At 43.6% G+C, this 20,409-nt stretch overlaps 1 protein-coding gene across 3 annotated transcripts in view; it reads right to left on the bottom strand.

Moving 5' to 3' along the window:
- LOC124723003 overlaps positions 1-20,409 on the bottom strand; it is a 160,654-nt gene that overhangs the window by 87,018 nt on the left and 53,227 nt on the right. For all 3 annotated transcript variants that reach the window (XM_047248179.1, XM_047248180.1, XM_047248181.1), the window contains 2 exons: positions 2,868-3,078; positions 2,648-2,787 (listed from right to left, as the gene is read on the bottom strand). In XM_047248179.1, coding sequence (XP_047104135.1) covers positions 2,648-2,787; positions 2,868-3,078 — 351 coding nt within the window. The remainder of the gene's footprint in view (positions 1-2,647; positions 2,788-2,867; positions 3,079-20,409) is intronic.

The raw sequence follows: 20,409 nt of genomic DNA, 5'->3' as shown, positions 1-20,409 counted from the left end.
CTAATTTTTATCTGGCTCAAACTGTAGGTATATGGACAGATGCAGACAATTTCACAGATTTTCGAACTCAGGTTGCCATATAATCAGGACGTATTTAGTTTTGTAATCGAAAAAACTTCTTTCACACAGATGTTGATTGAAATATTGTAGTACTTTTGGAACCCCATCATGGAGACGTGGAAACTCTACCTTAGGAAAGCAATTTGTATGTCCTAGATTGTTTTAACATTAAAGGTATTTGTCTTTGAAACAGTAATTGCCTTTGAGATCAAACAGTTACTTCTGCACACGCACAACCCCACTTCCAAATGACATGGTAAATGGTCCCGCAAACGGTTTGAAAATGTAAGATTGGCAGTGTTCTCAAAACGTTTAGGAAACTATCTTTGTAATTCTTTCAAGGCCGCAAAAAATTATTCAAACCTCGCATCTTCTTTAACGCCAGTGAGCTTGGGGAACTGGACTGCCTTTGTCAAATCTTATCTCTTCTACAAAAGTATTTTCTTTTTAAATGCATCCCCATCAAATCAGAAAGACGTTACCTTGCCATGTCTTCTGTAAGCAGTGTTCAGTCAAGCTGACTTAAAATGCGAGGTCTGCAATCCATTCCATATGTTCTAATTTTCGTTACTGCACTCTTTTGTCATTCATAAATTCAACAATAGTTTTAAAATGAAAAATTATTCCAAACATGCCCTTTGACTTGACAAATTTACAGTGCAGTGATATATGAAGCCTCCATGCTTTTTGTTCAGTTTCACTGAAAACGACTGCAACTGACAATGGAATAATATGTGCAAATTCCGAAATTTTACTGCTTGTATCACCAATTTCTTTACGTGCTTCATACCTGCAAATCTAGCACAAAGTGTTTCTTGATGTAGAGAACAATGAATACCATTTGTCAATCTTTGCAATTTTTGGTTGTTTCATTGTCAACTAAATCTTTAAATTCTTTCTGCACAATATTGATTGTAATGTAGTTTCTTAGTAAATATATGACATCCATCGCTTATGCAAATTGAGAATTCTCATCCCTCTCTTCTGTCACTGTTATTCATTTTTAAAAAACTGTGACGACAAATGACTAGACTCTCTCTTTTTGTGCAAACAGCAACTGGATGTGTGAACGTCCTCATACCACAAACAATAGCGAAGGGTAAACAGCACTGGGACCTCGATTCTGCCAAACACAGATTTTTGCTGACCAAAAACTATCGTACTGCAATGCTACATGAAATTTCGCGCTGTTCTGGGTATTTCCAAGAAGGACCGCGCAAAACCAAGTGGCAGGCCAGACCCTGGCCCACCCAAGGCCTGCACATTCAGTCCGCATTAAGTTCGGCAAGCTGTGGCTGGACCTGTCTTACACTGTTATTCCATTTATGCAACATCACTGACTATTTTGAAGTAGTGGTTCAGTCTCAGGTTACTAAATATTTACACTTAGTATGTAGGCATGCTATTCCTATTTTGTGTTAAAGGTTTTCCTGTCTATTCCATTGTCATTTATGTACTGTTCAATTTTTACTTTTTCATTGCATTACCACCACACTGTCAAAGATGTTACTTTCTGTATGTTTCTACTTCAGTCTAGACATGTCACTTCTCTTCCAATGTTGTTTGCAAACATTGTAACTTCTTTGGTGATAATACTCAGTAAATGTCTGAAGATGGTCTTCTAAGCCAAAAACCGGTTAACAATAAAAGTAATATTGTAGAACAAAAGCAAACTGGTGCTTTTCATTTATTATAATGTTGTTCTACCAAGAACTGACAGATGATTCTGTTACCATGACAGCTAAATCATGAAAGTCTTTGTACATATGCTGTTCAACAAAACGTTTGGTGCCAACAATTATGCAGTGGAGTAACAGGTGAAAATTACCATCCTTCTCCTCGAAAAAGCACTGAAATTCCATTCATTTTCAAACGCTTGTGACAAATACGTCACCAGACTGATTCTTTGTGTATCTCCCACAGCAATAGCTACTGGACCTTTGAACTTCCTTTAAACCAAGAGCAAATAGCAAGAGAGAAACAGCACTGCCACTATAATTCTCCTGAATTGAATGTTGTGCTAACCAAAAAATGTTGCACCAAATGCCAGAAGAAACATTGTAGTATTGCACTGTTAAATTTAAATGATACGCCAAGAAGGGCTGAGCAACACTGAGATGGACTTAAGAAGCGGATATGTACCAAGCCATGTTGAGACATGACGACAAACTCTGCGAGATAAGCGTGCAGCATTTGGGACAGATGAAGTTTTGATTAACTGAATCCGTTCCCTTACAGATTATGATTGAAACTGGCTTTTCTTTGAATGCTACAAATATCTGCTATGGTCTAGTACTTGTGTTCTTGATGTCACTGCGGCTGCTTTCATTCTGAACTTCTATGACCTTCTGTACAATCTAGATAAACCATCATTTCCACAGACTGATGACTACACCCTCAAGTTAACCACATTAAGAAGTCAGTAGAAGTGCCTTTCAGTGTGTGCAGTAGCTTCTTTGTTTCTAGAGATAGCTATTTGTTCTCTCTCACACGCATGGGAGGGGACAGGAGAGGACGGGAGGGAGAACTGGTTCTTGAAAGAAACTATTAAACTTTGATAAGGCAAGACAAAACACGAAGTTAATACTTTGAAATGGCCTCTTGAGCTGCTTTTTCAGTCTCAGGATCCAATGTTTCATCAAAAATTACGCTCTCACTTTCATCAAAATCACAGGATATCAATGATGATATATCAGTTTCTCTGTTGACATTAGCTCTCGTTTTTCCCTGAAAAAGTTAATTTAGTAAATTAGTTAATTTTCTTGTATGCTTTCATTAACTTACTCTATATAAATTCTATGACTCACAGTGCTTTTGAAAAGAGAAGGGCTGCATACTGGATATCTCAGTCTGTCCACATAGCTGATATAGAATGGGTTTCTAATGGAACGATCAAATGAGGTTCTTGAAAAATCCTCTGAGGAACAGCCAGTAACTTCTGCACATCCACTGTCTTCTGAGGGACTGCTCAGGTCTTTAGTTTGTGAATATTTATTCATCTCTTGGACCATGCCAAACCTAAAAGTAATCAACCATTGGCATTCTTCATAACATTCCATAATATTTCAGGAGTCTTGTCCGTTAAGACAACATACACTCAAACAAAATAAAAATAAATAAAAAGAATAACCATCATTCTTAATTGGGAAACACAAATTCAAAGTGAAATCTTTGATATACATATTTTTTCATATTTACTAATAAACTATTTACCGGGATGTGGACAACAGGAGCTTTGAAAAACAATATGAGAAATGGATGCCAATAAAATGCTTATTTATAATGAAGAAGCTGCAGCTGTCAACACATTGCATATCTGATGCCACTGACACAATATCCATTTCCTTCATTACACACACGTATCACAATGGCAATGAGAAACTCTAAATACCTTATTTCATACTGGAAGGCAATACTTTGCCTTCACAGACAGTGTCAATTGATTTACGGATAAGTAACATAGATTTTTCAATGTAAGAAGAATGAGAGAGAGACCGAAATTTGATATTAAGCTAAGGCAACTTTGATACTTTTTAAGTGACTGCGAGACATAATTCATCTATCACAATCAAATTCAAGCTGTCATAAATGAAACTAAGAAGCTTGTAATTGAAATATTACTGTATCTCATTGCTACCTATCAGAACCCCTCGGAGAGCATTAAAGATAAACACCAGTCCCAATTGTCCAATTGTAAAGTGACCTGTTTCCAAATTACATACAAAAATTAACACGATTTCAGTATACATATAATTTGAAAATGATGCTTTGCTGATTAACATTGTTCTTATGTGAGAAACATAATATAAATGTGAAATTAATACTGTAACTAATCAAAAGAAATGTAGCACATGGTCAGGATGTACCAATAAACCTATCAGTATAAAATTACTACAGCAAATTAAATAGAACATATAAATAAAGCATGTTACTTGAATCTCCGATATATGTTAGCACTAAAATTCAGGCACTAGTTGATTTATTATAAACCAATTTAGAAATGTAATTGTTACCTGTAACATAATTAGTCAGAAAATGTTATATTAACTCATAACTAAGTTGAAAATAGGTTCACCTTGTTCAGCACTGAGATTGTAAATTTTTAGCAATGTGTAGCTCATATTCGGTTTAGCTTTTAATTGTAATTTTACATAAAATTGTAATTTTCATTGTAGGTAATTGTTAACAAAAGTATAAACAGAGGTCACGCAGGCGCCTTGGCTAGGGTTGCGAGCAAATGTATTGTAGGCTCACTCGTTTGTTGATTGTTGTGAACTGTGTCGTTTGATGTCAACTTTGGGTATATGTGATGTAACCGGAGCAGTTCACCAGGCTCGGACACCAGAGTCCTGGAAATATATTGGTATTAAAACTGCACTGTATTTTGGAATTTATTTGGGAGTCTTCCGCAATCCTTTTCATAGGCTGCACAGCGACGAGACATGAATCCAGGAATTTTACAAAACCCCGAGAACTAAATATCTCTCAATGTTGGTAGAATTGACGTGAAAACAACAGCGCATCGACTGGGCATTTCACTCAAAACATTTGCAACGCGGAGATGGGAAAATATAAACATCTCATAATAATATGCAAATAATTGTTGGGGTAGCAATCGGACTTCACATTGATACAGGGAAGGAGCAGAGCCTATCAAAAAAAAGAAGTGTAATTTCATCTACATTTAAAAACAACAAACAAGCTTGAGCAGCTAAAACTGAATGTAACTGATTTTAAGATAAAGAAAGAGTTTATGTTTTTGAACCCACAGTCATGCTTATGTGTACAGTGAATTTCTGAAGGTTAATGAATCTAGGGAATATAAAAGCGTATGTCACACAAGTCTTAAGAGATATTAATTGACCAAAAGCTAAACATTTACTTGAAACAATATGTTAGTACATTAAATACCCACAAAATCATCCTTCCCAGAACAGATACTGCTGGTTTGGGCTACGCTCTTCCCTTCCTCATTATTAATGTGGCGCCACAATGAGCTGATTGAAACATTGTGGAATGGAAAAATATGCACACTTGCCATGTGTAACATATGGATACGCATCCTTTTCAGTGTATCGGCACAGTAGTAGTCCAGAACCAAAAGCGACAGTAATCACAGTATCTAGAACTTTGCTATGAGCTGTTCCATACCATTGCATTTTAATGACTTCATAGAAACTTTACATTTCATCTGCAATGACGAATAAAGGAAATGTATGTGCCATAACCCCACCCTCAAGCAACCACTCAATAAATCAAGCACAAAATTTAGTGCAAAACTCAATGCAAGATGCTTTTAACAGTATCCACAATGATACTTCCAGGGAAATGTATGACAATATGTCAACAGCTATCTTGATAAGTATGACTTTGTAAGTATTACATGCGTTAATACATTGTTTCAAACAAATGTTCAGTTCTGGCCAATTAATATCTCATTTGTGGTTCTTGCAACTTTTGCCTCTGTTGTCTGTAGAGTCATTTACTTACAAACATCTACTGTACACAAATGGCAGGTTTTACAGATATATGATCACGATGGATGGTACAACACATACATCCACATACTTAATCATTTTAATTTTATTTTAGCTCTTCAAGCTAATGATCCTCCCTACTGAGTCATATTTAACGAAGTATGAGGGTGGGCAAGCGTGTATGCTTTTACGCCACCAAATTTGCTGTCATTACATTCATTAAAGGCTAAGAAGGCAGGAGGAACCAGTTGCGTGGAACATAGGCAACGTATCAAATACCACAGTTCAAGACACAAGTTCGTGACTTGTAGAAAATAAACTTATACTTGATCACACGAGGACTCGGTTTTTACAGTTTCTAAGACACAATTCAGCTAAAACTGAAATTTGGTTACACAGAACGGGCATATGATCAGTGAGTCTGAAAAACTCAAATTTCCATGTTGCAAACAGACAGTAAGCTGTTGTGGAGAGCCAAAGTTCACAATATTATTCAATAACACAATGCTGCTCTATATTTACTGTTAGAACTGTGTCTGAAATAAATGGTAGTCCAATACAAAAATTAATCTCTTTGCTTGTTTTCATTTGATTATGACATATGGTATTATATTCTGGGATAGCTCTTCCATTCACAAAGGGTATTTTTGGCTCAGAAACAGGTAGTTTGAGCAATATGTGGTGTAAGCTCGTGAGCCTCTTGTCGACTCCTGTTCAGAAGTCAGGGAATTCTGTCATTGGCCTTTCAATATGTATTTTCTTTAATGTCATTTGTTGTTAATAATATTAGCTTGTTCCCAAGAATTAGTAGCTTTCACACAGTTAACACTAGGCAGGAATGCAATCTGCATTTGGATCACACCTCCATGACACTTTTGTAGAAACGCATGCAGCATTCTGCTGCGTCCATCTTCATTAAGTTGTCATATGAACTATCAAGTCTAATTCTGCCAATATTATGAGAAGGAAAGTTGCCACTCACCATATAGCGGAGACACTGAGTCACAGATAGGCACAACAAAAAGACACTCACAATTATAGCTTTCAGCCATTAAGACCTTCAAACACCCCCCCCCCCCCCCCCCCCCCCCCCCCCCACACACACACACACACACACACACACACACACACACACACACACACACACGCGACTACAGTCTCAGGCAACTGAAACCACACTGTGAGCAGCAGCACCAGTGCATTATGGGAGTGGCAATTGGGTGGCGGTAAGGAGGAGGCTGGAGCAGGGAGGGGGAGGGATAGCATGGTGGGCGCGGTGGACAGCAAAGTGCTGCGGGTTAGACTGTGGGCAGGGGGGAGGTCGGGGAAGGAGGGAGGTAGCTGAAAGGGAATGAACTGAGAAGACTGGTTGGTTAGTTGATTGATTGGTTTAAAGGCGGGAGAAGGGACCAAACTACGAGGTCATTGGTCCCTTGTTCCTAATAAAACAATGCCACAAGTGTGAGAATAAAATGGACGAAACATATAACACAAAACGGAAGGAAAGGAAAAGCCACAAGAATGAAGGGAAGGCAACAAACACTAAAAGGAACAAAAGAGGCCAAGAAAACAACAGAGATGCTAGAAACAGAAGAGAGTAAAACATGAAAGCAGATTACAGTGGCTGGCCAACCACGAGAATAAAAAGGGATAGCAAGCCACTCTCCAACACATTAAAACCTCCACCCTAAAAGCAGTAAGGTGGAGGACAAAGAGGGACAAAGGACATGCGCTAAAACCTACATAGAAGTATAAAACCTTCTCTCACGGATAAAACGTAAAACTGAAGCTGCTGTGGAGGCATTGTCGCCCAACACCGAAGGCAGGGTGCTGGGAAAGTTAAAAGTCTGCCGCAGAGCGGCTAAAAATGGGCAGTCCAGCAAGAGGTGGATGACTGTCATTTGGGAGCTATAGCGACACTGAGGTGGGACCTCGCAATGGAGTACGTAACCATGCATTAGCCACGTATGGCCAATGCAGAGTCAGCAGAGAACAACTTATTCCCTGCGAGAGGCCTGCATGGAAGACTTCCACACATTCACAGTCTCCTTAGTGACACGCAGTTTGTTGTGCATGCTGTTATGCCATTCTGTCTCCCAAAGCCGGAAAACCCTGCGGTGTAAAACAGAATGCAGGTCAGCTTCGGAGATGCCAATCTCCAGAAGCGGTTTCTGCATTGCCTGTTTGGCCATGCCTGTCAGCAAGTTCGTTGCCGGGGATTCCGACGTGTCCTGGGGTCCACACAAACACCACGGAACGGCGGGACTTTTCCAGGGCATAGATGGACTCCTGAATGGACGCTACCAGAGGGTGGCGAGGGTAGCACTGGTTGATAGCTTGTAGGCTGCTCAATGAGTCAGTACACAGGAGAAATGACTCGCCAGGGCACGAGTGGATGTACTCAAGAGCACGAGGTATGGCCACCAGCTCTGAAGTGAAAACACTTCAGCCAACTGGCAAGGGGTGCAGCTCAATATGTCCTCCACGAATATATGCGAAGCCTACGTGACCATCAGCCATTGAGCCGTCAGTGTAAACCGCTTCAGAGCCCCAGAACACGCCAAGAATCAAGAGGAAATAATAGCGTAGAGCGGCGGGGTTAACGGAGTCCTTAGGGCCATGCAAAGGTCCAGACGAAGCTGCGGCTGAGGCGTACACCATGGAAGCGTATGTGAACAGACCACAAGTAGAGGTGGTAAAGGGAACGACTCCAGACAAGAGAGAAGGGACCGCACACAAACTGCAATCGTTAGCCCCAGCTGGGCCGCAGATGCGGGAGATGGACTGCTGCAGGCGGGGAAAAAGAGACGGTAATTCAGATACTCAGGGGAACTAGGAATGTGTGCTGCATAACTAGTGAGCAGTTGTGCATGTCTGATTTGCAGTGGAGGGACACCAGCCTCCACCAATACGCTGGTCACTGGACTCTAATCTAACCCCACAGTGGTGCACAGGGTCGAGTAAATGCAATGCTGAAGGCCCTGCCGAAACAAAAACCAGACTCCCATAGTCAATTTGGGATTGGACAAGGGCTCTGTAGAGCTTCAGCAGCGTGCGGCGACCTGCACTCCAATTGGTGTTGCTCAGGCAATGGAGGGCATTGAGATGCTGCCAGCACCTCTGCTTAAGCTGATGAAGATGAGGGAGCCAAGTCAATCAAGTGACGAAAACCAGTCCTAGGAATTGATATGTCTCCACTACAGTGAGTGGATCGTCATTAAGGTAAAGTGTGGGTTCCGGATGAGTGGTACGACGCCGACAGAAGTGCATGACACACAACTTTGTGGCTGAAAACTGGAAGCCGTGTGCTACAGCCCATGACTGCGCCTTGTGGATGGCTCCCTGGAGGCGCCACTCAGCAACAACAGTACTGGAGCAGCAGTACGAAAAGCAGAAGTCATCTACATAGAGAAAAGGTGAGACAGAGGGCCCGACAGCTGCTGCTAGACCGTTAATGCCCACTAAAAATAGAGAGAGACTCAATACAAAGCCCTGCAGGACTCCATTCTCCTGGATATGGATGGAACTATGGGAGTCACCAACTTGGACACGGAAAGTACAGAGTGACAGGAAGTTTTGGATAAAAATCGGGAATGGTCCTCTGAGACCCCACTCATACAATAGGGCAAGGATATGACGTCGCCAACTCGTGTCGTATGCTTTACATAAGCCAAAAAAGACAGAAATCAGGTGTTACCATCTGGAAAAGGCTGTTCGGATGGCAGAATCGATGGACACAAGATTATCAGTGGTAGAGCGACCCTGGCAGAAGCTGCCCTGACATGGAGCCAACAAGCCACGTGACTCCAGGACCCAACCCAACCGCAGACATACCATACATTCCAGCAGCTTATAAAGAACATTGTTGAGGCTGATGGACCGATAGCTGTCCACATCAAGCAGGTTTTTACCAAGTTTGAGCACCGCAATGATGGTGTTCTTCCGTCATTGTGATGGAAAGATGCAATCGCACCAGATCCAGTTGAAGATGACGAGAAGATGTTGCTTGTAGTCAGATGAGAGACGTTTAATCATCTGGCTGTGGATGCGGTCAGGCCCAGGAGCTGTGTTGGGGCAATGTGCAAGGGCGCTGAGCAGCTCCCACTCTGTAAATGGGGCATTATAGAATTCACTGCAGCATGTAGTGAATGACAGGATGTTCCCTTCCAGCTGCCGTTTGAGTGTGCAAAAGGCTGGAGGGTAATTCTCCAATGCAGAGGCTCAAGCAAATTGCTCGACAATCACGTTTGCGTTGGTACATAACTCACCACTTATAGTAACACCGGGGACAGCTGTTGGGGTCTGGGGAAGGTGGCGTGTGGCACCCAATGGTGGAGACGTATCTCTCCCAACACTCCTTCTTCCGTTGTTTGATAAGGTGGCGAACACGGGCACGGAGCCGTTTAAAGGCTATGAGGTGCTCCAGGGAAGGTTGCTGCTTATGCCACTGTAGAGCTCGCCGACGCTCCTTAATTGCTTCAGCAACTTCTGGCGACCACCAAGGGACTGCTTTACACCTCTGACACCCTAAAGAGCGAGGTATCGCGTTTTCTGCCACAGAAATAATTATTGTCACCTGCTCAACCATCACATCAATGTCACCGTGTTGGGGAGATTCAGCGGTGACAGCAGAGGTTAAAGTTCTCCAGTCTGCCTTGTTCAAAGCCCATCTGGGTACGCGTCCATGTGCCTGACGCTGGGGCAATGACAGGAAGATGCAGAAGTCATCACTACCGCACAGGTCGTCATGTGCTCTCCAGTGGATAGATGGGGGAAGTCCTGGGTTGCAAATTGATAATTCAATGGCCGAGTAACTACCACGAGGCACATTGAAATGTGTGGTGGCCCCAGTAATCAAGAGACAGAGGTCGAATTGCGACAGTAAAGTTTCGACATCTCTGCCTCGTCCAGTAAGCATGGTACCACCCCACAAGGGGTTATGGGCATTAATATCTCCCAGAAGTAGGAAAGGATTAGGGAACTGATCAATCAGTGCAGATAATACATTCAGGGTTATTGCACCCTCTGGATGAAGATATACATTGCAGATAGTTATTTCCTGCGCCGCCCTTATTCTGATAGGCACAGCTTCAAAAGGGGTTTGAAGGAGCACAGGTTCACTACAGACCGAGTTTAGGACATGAACGCAAACTCCACCTGACACTCAATTATAGTCACTACGGTTCCTGTAATATCCCTTATAGCCACGGAGGGCAGGGGTCCGCATTGCTGGGAACCAGGTTTCCTGGAGGGCAATTCAGATAGCAGGTGTAAAGCTTAACAGTTGCCATAGCTCAGCCAGGCGGTGGAAAAAACGGTCACAATTCCACTGGAGGATGAAATCGTGAGACTGGGAAGGCATGGAACATTCAGTGAGACAGTTTGTGCCTCAGAGTCACCTGCTGCCACCGTTTTATTGCCTGAGCAGTCTACATCCAGTGTGTCTGAGGGTTTGGCAAGATCTAGGTCCTCAGGACACCAAAATCTCCACCTTATCCTCAGCCGCAGAGCTTGTAGGTAGCGGTGGTGTGGGTGCCACTGCAATTTCCTTGATCTTAGGGGTTTTCTTTTTGGATCTCTCCCACTGCTCCTTGGGTTTCCCTGACTGGTAGGACTTCACTGGCTCAGTCTCCGGGACTGAGGATGAGCATGAAGCCCTACGACCAGCTGCTTTTGGGCTCTTCAGCAACTGGTAGGTGTCGTCTTTCCCACTAGAAGAAACCTGGAAAGGGAGTAACCCAAGGGACTCCTTCCTAGCGAGAGAAGCCAAAGAAAACTTACGCTTCTGCGGCTTAGAAGTGGGGGCAGACGTCCGCCATGGTTGGGTGGGGAGGAGGGGGGGGGGGGGGGGGGAGGGGGGCAGGTGTAGTCTTCCGACTCTGAGAGGTGACCTGGGTTGGCAGAGCTGATGGTGCCAGAACTGTTGTAGCAGCGGCGCAAGACGATGTCATACATACAGGATACACGCTTTCAATTTTTCTCTTAGCCTCAGTGTAGGTCAGTCTGTTCAGGATCTTGTACTCCATGATTTTCCTTTCTTTCTGGAGAATCCTGCAGTCAGACAAGCAAGGTGAATGGTGCTCTCCACAGTTGACATAGATGGGAGGCAGGGCACATGGAGTATTGGGATGTGATGGGCATCTGCAATCTCGGCATGTGATGCTGGAAGGAGAGTGGGAAGACATATGGCCAAACTTCCAGCACTTAAAGAACCACATCGAGGGAGCAATATAGGACTTTACATCACAACAGTAAACCATCACTTTTACCTTCTCGGGCAATCTATCACCCTCAAAGGTCAAGATGACAGCACCAGTGGCAACCTGATTATCCTTTGCACCCCGGTGGAGGTGCAGGATGAAAGGTACATCTCGCCACCCTAAATTAGTGCACAGCTCATCGCTGGACTGCAAAAGAAAGTCTCTGTGTAATATGATACCCTGGACCATATTTAAGCTCTTATGGGGCGCGATGGTTACAGAAACATCCGCCAGATTGTCACAAGCGAGTAACTCCTGTGACTGGGCAGAGGATGCTGTTTTGATCAAGACTGACCCAGATCTCATTTTGGAAAAGCCTTCCAACTCCCCGAACTTGTCCTCTAAATGCTCAACAAAAAACTGAGGCTTCATCACCATGAAAGATTCCCTTCAGCTCTCGAACATACGAGGTGCCGGGGCGAATAAGATCTGCTGCCATACTTAGCCTGACGTTCCTCCCATGGTGTGGTCAGGAAGGGTAACGATTTGGGGTTGTACTTCTGTGCACTGAATTGAGCTCGTGATCACTTAGAGACTGTTGATGTTTCACCACCAGCAAGAGATGATGGACTACACTTCATTGGGTGTCATCCACCATGATGCCACCCACTTCGACCAGGGGCCCTCCCCACAGGCGCTACCCAGCCACAGCAACGGCCACATGGCGGGATGGCCATTGCCGAGAGTCCCAATGCCCCAGGGGGATGGGCATCTACCCATTGGCATACATGGGGAGTTAACGGTGAAGGCATCAGCAGAGCAATCCCTGTACGGTCAGGGGGCTACAACCAACAGGATACATGGTGGCCCTGCCTCAATGGACTGGCTACTGTGCTGGACACCAGGTGCAAAGAAGTCCATGGTCATCGCCGATGCAGAAATCAACACTGCACAGTGCATGGTGGAAAACGCACTCAGGAAGATGTCCCCACCCAAGATGGAGAATGAACAGGACTCCAATGTAACGACGAGAAAGTGGGCTAAAGATACAATGCACGATGGACATGATGCACCTTGTCAGGCGCCCTTCCCCAATTGGCTCGCTCTTCGGAAAAATTTTGAAGAATGGAGGTCAAACCCGACAGAGGACCATCACATAAAGGCCGAAACGTGTGAAACTCCTTTTAGTTGCCTCGTACGACAGGCAGGAATACCTCAGGCCTATTCTAACCCCCGGACCTGCAGCGGGGTGAAAGGACTAGATCTGCTGGTGGAATGACAGCTGTATAGTGCTGGAATGGGAACAGGGAAGGGGCTGGATGGGTTAGGACAGTGACTAACAAAGGTTTAGGCCAGGAGAGTTACATGAACGTAGGATGTATTGCAGGGAAAGTTCCCACCTGCGCAATACAGAAAAGCTAGTGTCGGGGGGGAAGGGGGGGGGGGGGGGCATTTAGCTGCAACAAACTGGGGCACTATTTTTTGTTTACTTCTGTTCAAGGTAACATTACTATCAACCGTACATTGACAGAAAAGAGAGTTAAATTTTCTGGTTTGGTAAAGTTGCATAGTATTTACTGTTTTCGGGCATAATTTTTTTATGAATGAGTTTTTTTGGTTTATTCAATAATCTATCAATTTATTTTAGTTATATTCGTGTAGTGTACCATGAATAAGAAGTGCTCGATTTGTCATAGGATTTTTGGCTCTGGAGTGTGGTGTGATGATTGCTGTAGCTTTTCCCCACAGAGGGAACTGCAATGGTCTGGGAAATAGGGAAAGAAATGAGGCTCTGCAGTGGTATTGCTGGGCATGCAGTAGAGAGCAGAAGATAGTGGAACAGGAGGAGAAGATAGCAGTTCCTCTATTTCAACTAGACTAAGCAAGGAAAGATTCAAACACATTGTTGAGGGATATGGGTAAAGAGCAACAGAAAATGGCTACTGCTAACAGAAGGAACAAACAAGACGTTTGCAGACAGTATTATAGTTAATGTGGAGAACACATCTAACCTGTTGCCGCAGTTAGAAACAGATGAGCTTCACGTAGATGAAGCTGTCGTACGGGCACAATGAACTTCCATAAAGCATTTGAGATATAAAAAGGGAGAAAAATTTGTAAAGCAAAAGAAAGTGTTGTTACATAGTTTACTTAGTACAGATGTTGGCCAACTGTTACACGATGCTTTAAGTCCGAAGTATCAGGCCACAAACTTTTTTAAACCTAGTGCTGATCTTGTCAGGTGATAGAGGATACAGGACCATGTCACTGCAGGAGAACCATGTAATAGTATTGACAGAGATTCTTAATTACTCTATGGAGAGTGAGCTGATTAAATTCGAGTCAGCGATGAAGCATAACAGAGTGCAATTTGCGTCTGTTTTGGGACACAACAATCAACATTACTTGAACTCTTTCATCAGGACAGTTAATTTGGGCTGGTTAGTTGGTTGATTGATTGGGGGTTAAGAAGCTAAATAGGAAGTTCATGTGTACCTCAATCCAGCGGTAATTCATCAGGAACTACTGACACTTGCTAAGTACATGTTCTGATTATGAAAGTATGTCGGAGCACTCAGACTGAGACACTGAAGGTAATACTGATGCCAAGAGCTAAAAAGGAATTCACAGAGAAGTGTATGGAAAGGGCTCTTACAAAGGTCTGAGCAGACGAGGGATCTTCCAGGGCTCATCCAATTGTGAGAAATGCCCTACCTCGCATCCAATCCCCACAAGCCGCATGAACAGTTGAAGTGCAATGTCTTCTAGTCAGTAGATTCAGAACACAACAAAAGAAGGCTAAATATGTAATGAAAATACATTGGACCATCAGTAACAAAAACGAGAAGAGAGAAACACCTAAGGCAGCAGGTGGGTGTCCGCAGGGCTCTGCATGCGAAAGGTGTCGCCCTAACCACAACAGTCCCACACCTGCTCCACTGTAGTCAAGGCATTAAAGAGCATCCACTGCTCAACAGAATGCTACCATTAACACTGAAAATAGGATGTGGCAGAGGATGAGACAAACCACATCTAAAAGCAATTAAAACAGACTAAGAGTGATGAAAGAGTAAGCTGGTCAAGAAGGTAGGGTAGGGTTGTGAGCCCCCAAACCCAGCATGTAGCTGGAGACATCCCAACCCCAACCACCGAGCCCCCGCCCTGCTTGTAGTTTAAAACCTTATATCAGAAAATGAAAACCACTTTCATGGAGAAAACAGATGACCAGCTCAACTGTCCGTGAATCGTCTGCCAATATTAGAGGTAAAGAATATGGAAGGGCCACAAGAAGGGAGCACTCCACCAGGATATCAGCTACTGTCTGTCATACTCCACAACTAGAATGTAGGGAGGGGAGGGGGGGGGGGGGGGCGGCAGCAGCTCATTATGTAAAATTAAATTATGAGTTGGCCTGGTACGACCAAATACAGAGGCGACATAGGACAGCAGATTCTTTCCGAGAGGAAGAGCACCATGCACCAGCAGTCTCCTTGATTGTGCAGAGTTTATTAGGCAGGGCAGTAGCCAACCAGACGTCGTTCCATCTCCAAGTGAGCAAACGTTTTTCTTGCACCTGCAAATTCTCACCTGGGACTAGCAAAGTGAAGGGGAAATGGGGTGGGAGACAAGGATGGATGGGGGTAATCGCTACTCTAACCAAACAGTTGCCAGTTCATTCCCTGGTATACCCCCAGGACTTGGAATTCCTGAGCAATCAGTATGACTAAGTTCTTCACAAATGTTGTGGATAACAAGAGACCACAAAGTGCATGAGTAACAATGGTCAATGGCCTGATGACTGCTCACTGAGTAACTATATATTAAAACACGGTCATGGGAGGACAGTTTAATAAAATGAAGGGCTCTGTTAATGACTATCAGCTCCACTGTAAAAACAGTAAATGTTCTTGGCAATGAATGGTGTTCCTGACCAGCAGGAGATGTGCAAGTGTATCCCATCTTATCTATGATTTTAGAGCCATCAGTCTAAAAGATGGTAGCACCCTGAAACTACTCAATAACAGATGCCAAAAGGTCATGGGGGCGATAGATTTCAGGACCTTGAAACAGATCAGTCTTAATTCAGTGTTTGGACATCAGCCAAGAGGGGGAGAGGGGAGGGCGGGGGGGAGGGGGGGGGGTGTTTGCACACAAAACTTGGGGAACCCATGCCTGGAAGAATGGGCAAAGATTCTGGCAGATGGGCTGTGAGGCGCATTCCAACAAGCAATCCCACCCGAGGGTGGGTATCAGGTGGTCAGCACCTTCGTATTCAAAAATACTGAGGTACATTGCATGATCAGGCAACTGACTAATGGTTATTGGATAAGAGACCAAGAGTTGGTACCATTTGAACTGAAGAGGAAATATCCCCAATTCATCAAGGAAACTGTCTATGCAACAAGTCCAGAAGGTGCCAGTGGCCAGACGAAATCTATTACGATGGACTGGGCCCAAAAATTTCTCAGCCAAAGGCCCCACCGAGCCATAAATCTGGCAACCATAGTCCAGCTGGAATGAGACCTCTGTGGCACGATCAGGAGCCATTATTGCATTTTGATTCATAGGCTATGCTAAAGGCACCTATATCCTTTCTGTTAGCCTTGGAGACGTTTGACAAAAAGTATACCTTACCACTCAAGATCAGTCCATAGTAGATCCTCATCTATTTGGAGCATAAGGTCTCAGTGGAAGATGATTTCTTGGACCACAGTGTGGGGTACACAGTCCACATGCTCAAAGCTGTAGATCATGTAGGAGAAGAGGCTTTAATCAATAGTGCTCCATTGTGCACGTTTCTTAATGACTTAACTTCTCCAAATTTATCTTCAATATGTTCCACAAAAATAATGGCTTTGTCACAGCAAACATATCTCAAACAGTTAAACAGTTCAAGTACATACTAAGTATTGAATGAACTGTTTCACTTCTCGATGTCTGGCTTGCTCTCCTTCCATGTGGTAGCTGCAGAAGGGTGCAGAAGGGGGGGGGGGGGGGGGCTAAGCAGCAGGGTTGTGACTGTCCACCATAAAGTTTCAGTTCCTGTCTGAAAATATGGATGGATCCGAATTTTCATTGTTCTGCTGTAATTTGATATGTTTCATGTGTGAAACATCCATCCTGATGCTATCCCTATCGAGGGCTCTTCCTGCGGGTGCCACCCACCCACAGCAAAGGCCATCTGGCATGATACACATTGCTGGAAGTCCTGATTCTGCAGGAAGATGGGCATTTACTCCTTTACATGTGTAGGAACTTACCAGATCAGGCATCAGCTGTGTGATCCCTGTATTGTCAGTTGGCTAAACCAAAATGATACATAACGACCCCTAACATGTCAGATTGGCTATCATGTTGGCTTTGAGGTGCAAATAACAGCCTAAGCAGTTGGTTCGTACTATAGAAAAATTTGGGAAATTAAGGTCAAATCTAGAAAAAGAGCATCTTGATGCGATCAACGGTCATACTAGAGACACTATGCAACACATCTGTGCAAAGCTTCATCACGTTTTCACTGTGGTGTCTATTTCGTGACCAATCAGAACTTACTTTCTGAACAACCCCACATAATAATAGGAGGCAACCTCAATGGTCATGTAGGATGAGTAAGAAAAAGGTATCACCAATATCATGGTGGAAACAGATATGGCACTGACAATGAGGATGGGATACAGATTCTGGATTTTGCTCAAGCACATGAGCTTATGGTGGCCAACACATTCTTCAAGAAGAACCATACACATCTGATAACCTATACAAGTGGTGTGCACAAGACTCAATTTGACCATCTGCTTACAAGATGCAACCTGAAGCTAGTAAATGACATAAAAGTCATCAACTTAGAATCAATTGCCGCAGCATCAGCCTCTTGCCATGGACCTCAAATTGAATATCCACAACGAAAATCATCCTCAAATCACTGGAGTGCAGAGAATCAATGCTCAGCTCACCACTGCTCTTACGGCCATCAACATAGACACAGACCAGCCAGTTATCAGGCACATGGGACAGCATTACCAGCCAAGCTCACTGTGCAGTAAATAACATTCTTAGCAGGACAAAAACAGGCAAACATGCAATCAATAAAGAAGTCTGGTGGTGGAATTAAGATGGCCGAACAGCTGTGAGGGAGAAGAAGACTTTTAAACTACTGTTCCAGTCCTACACTAATGAAGATATGCAAAGCTACAAGATGCAAAAACTGGCTGCCAAGAGAGCAGTTGCAGAATCTCTTACTTCTATCATGTGCACAATGAAACAGATAAACCTGAAGGAGTAAATAAAATTTATTACCTCGCCAAAGCATGCCACCAAGCAACCCAGGACAGTGGTCATGTCAAACACAAAGGACAAAAACCATTAACTCCTTCAAGGCCATCTCAACATTCTCTGCAGATGGAGTGATCACTTCTCCAAAATCAGCAATGAGGAATTTGACCATCCTCCAATACTGAGTGCTGAACCGTTTGGTGGATCTGTACAACCAGTCACCATCGAGGAGGTCAAGGAAGTGGTCAAGAAGAATGGGAAGATTACTGGCCCTCATGACATACCAGCTAAAGTATAGAAGATCCTTGGCCACAAATGTGCCTCAATTATTACTACCTTCTTCAACAGAATCATTGATGATGATGCAATCCCAGCAGTCTGGACAACTAGCAATCTGGAAGAGAAAAGGTGATGTGACAAAATGCTCACAGTATCGACCAATTCAACTGCTTTGTGACATCATGATGATCATTGAGCAGGTTACAGGCACCAGGCAATTGTTTCTATCACCCCAAATAAATGCACATTTATCAAAGCGGAACCACAGATGCCATAAATGCCACTCAGTTACTTATTGAGAAGCACCTTGAGAAGATATTCATATAACATTCCTAGATCTGGAAAGGCTTTTGACCACGTCCCATATCACCTTATGTAGCATGCTTTAAGATCTCAATGTCTCTGAAGCTTATGTCCGATGGGTCCAACTGCTGTATCAAAATGTCTCCAGCAACGTCTGCTGTGCAGTGGGAACATCACTCCCTTTTACTATCAATGTCTGAGTACATCAAGGTTCAGCACTGTCACCTCAACTTTTGTATGGGCATTGTGACATATGACCTACAGTCACCCCACCCTTGGTTTTACTAGCAAGCAAACACCATGAAGACCTCCAAGAACAGATGCAGCAATGGAATCAATGACTTGGTAAATTTGGTCTTCGGCTGAATATCAAGAAGACAGAATATATGGAGTGTGGTGTTCAACTGATGGGACCATCAAAGTCGATGGAGAAGACCTGAAGAAACAGGAGCAATTCAAACATCTTGGCTCACTCATACACAGTGATGAAAGAAGTCTCCCAGACTTTTGTGCCCATGTTAAGACAACCTGGATGAAATGGCGACATGTGACTGGCATCATGTGTGATTGCCGTAAGCCTTTCTGAAGTCAAAGGCTTATAGGACTACAGAACACCCAATTACACTTTACAGGTCGGAGTATTGGCCAACGACAGCTAAGCATGAGCACACTCTCCACGTGATGGAAATGCGTATGCTTCGGTGGTCCCTTGGGCTTACCCGATTTGACAATGCAACAAACGTCTACGTTCTTTTGGTGACTTGCAGTTGCACCCATCTCAGACAAACTACAGGAAAGCAGGTTAAGATGGTACGGACATATCACGCACAGTAAAGGAGGCTCTGTGGCAAGAACAGCTATGCACCAGGTCGTAAATGACCGATGACCTCGTGGCAGACCCAAGAAGGATATGGAATTCATCAATGTCACCTATGAAGATAGCCTTAGCAGACCCAAATGGAGGCATGTGTGTCAACAAGTGGACCCTGCTAGCATGGGATGAATGCTAAAAAGAAGATGATTTATTTTACCTGTCTAGTTCCATAGGACCCAACTGAGTAGAGGCAAATCTTCGTGATCATGGAATGAGTCCATACATGAAATTGCACTTCGTGCAACTGTTTCAGCGTCATGGTCGGCCTCATCTTAACGCTGCTGTTAGGCGTGTTAACATGGGGCTGGAGAAGGCACTGATGGCAGAGGGAATGGCTCACATTGCAGTGGTGCCAGCTGAGTCTATGAACAGATCGGTTTTGCTAGGCATGGCCTGCACCTCGATAGGTATGAGACAGGGAGGCTGGCAAAGCTTATAAGTGACAGCGTAATGGGCAGTGGTGGGATCACTCACGGGAAAATTCCTGCAGTGGTTTGGTGTTATAGCTGCACCCTTTTTAGACTGAAGTCAGCTGATAGTTATCTATGTTTAAAGGAAGTATCTCTAACAAATGAATCATCTTCAAAGGGCGGGGCCTGGTATCCAAGTAGTGGTGGAATTAGCTTATTTCATCGAAATATAATAGGTATTAGCGATAAAGTTAGTGAACTGCTTATAGATGTTGACTTTGACAATATTGGTATATCGGAGCACCACTTAAATAATTTGACAATTCAGAGGCTTCCTTTACCAGAATACAGATTGGCTGGCTGTTTTTCAAGGAGTGAGGGAGTGGCTATGTACATAAAAAACAGTATTCCATTTGAGTCCATAGACGTGTCATGGCACTGCACTGAATAGATATTTTAATGTTGTGCAGGGGCAGTTGAATTTAGTGAAACTGAACTTCTAATTGTTGTTGTTAATAGGTCCCCTAACTCTGACT

This window comes from Schistocerca piceifrons, chromosome X (genome assembly GCF_021461385.2).
Source record: "Schistocerca piceifrons isolate TAMUIC-IGC-003096 chromosome X, iqSchPice1.1, whole genome shotgun sequence".
Classification (NCBI taxonomy): Eukaryota; Metazoa; Arthropoda; class Insecta; order Orthoptera; family Acrididae; genus Schistocerca; species Schistocerca piceifrons.
The sequence above is the reverse complement of the archived record's forward strand: the minus strand, read 5'-3'. Positions and strand labels throughout refer to the sequence as shown.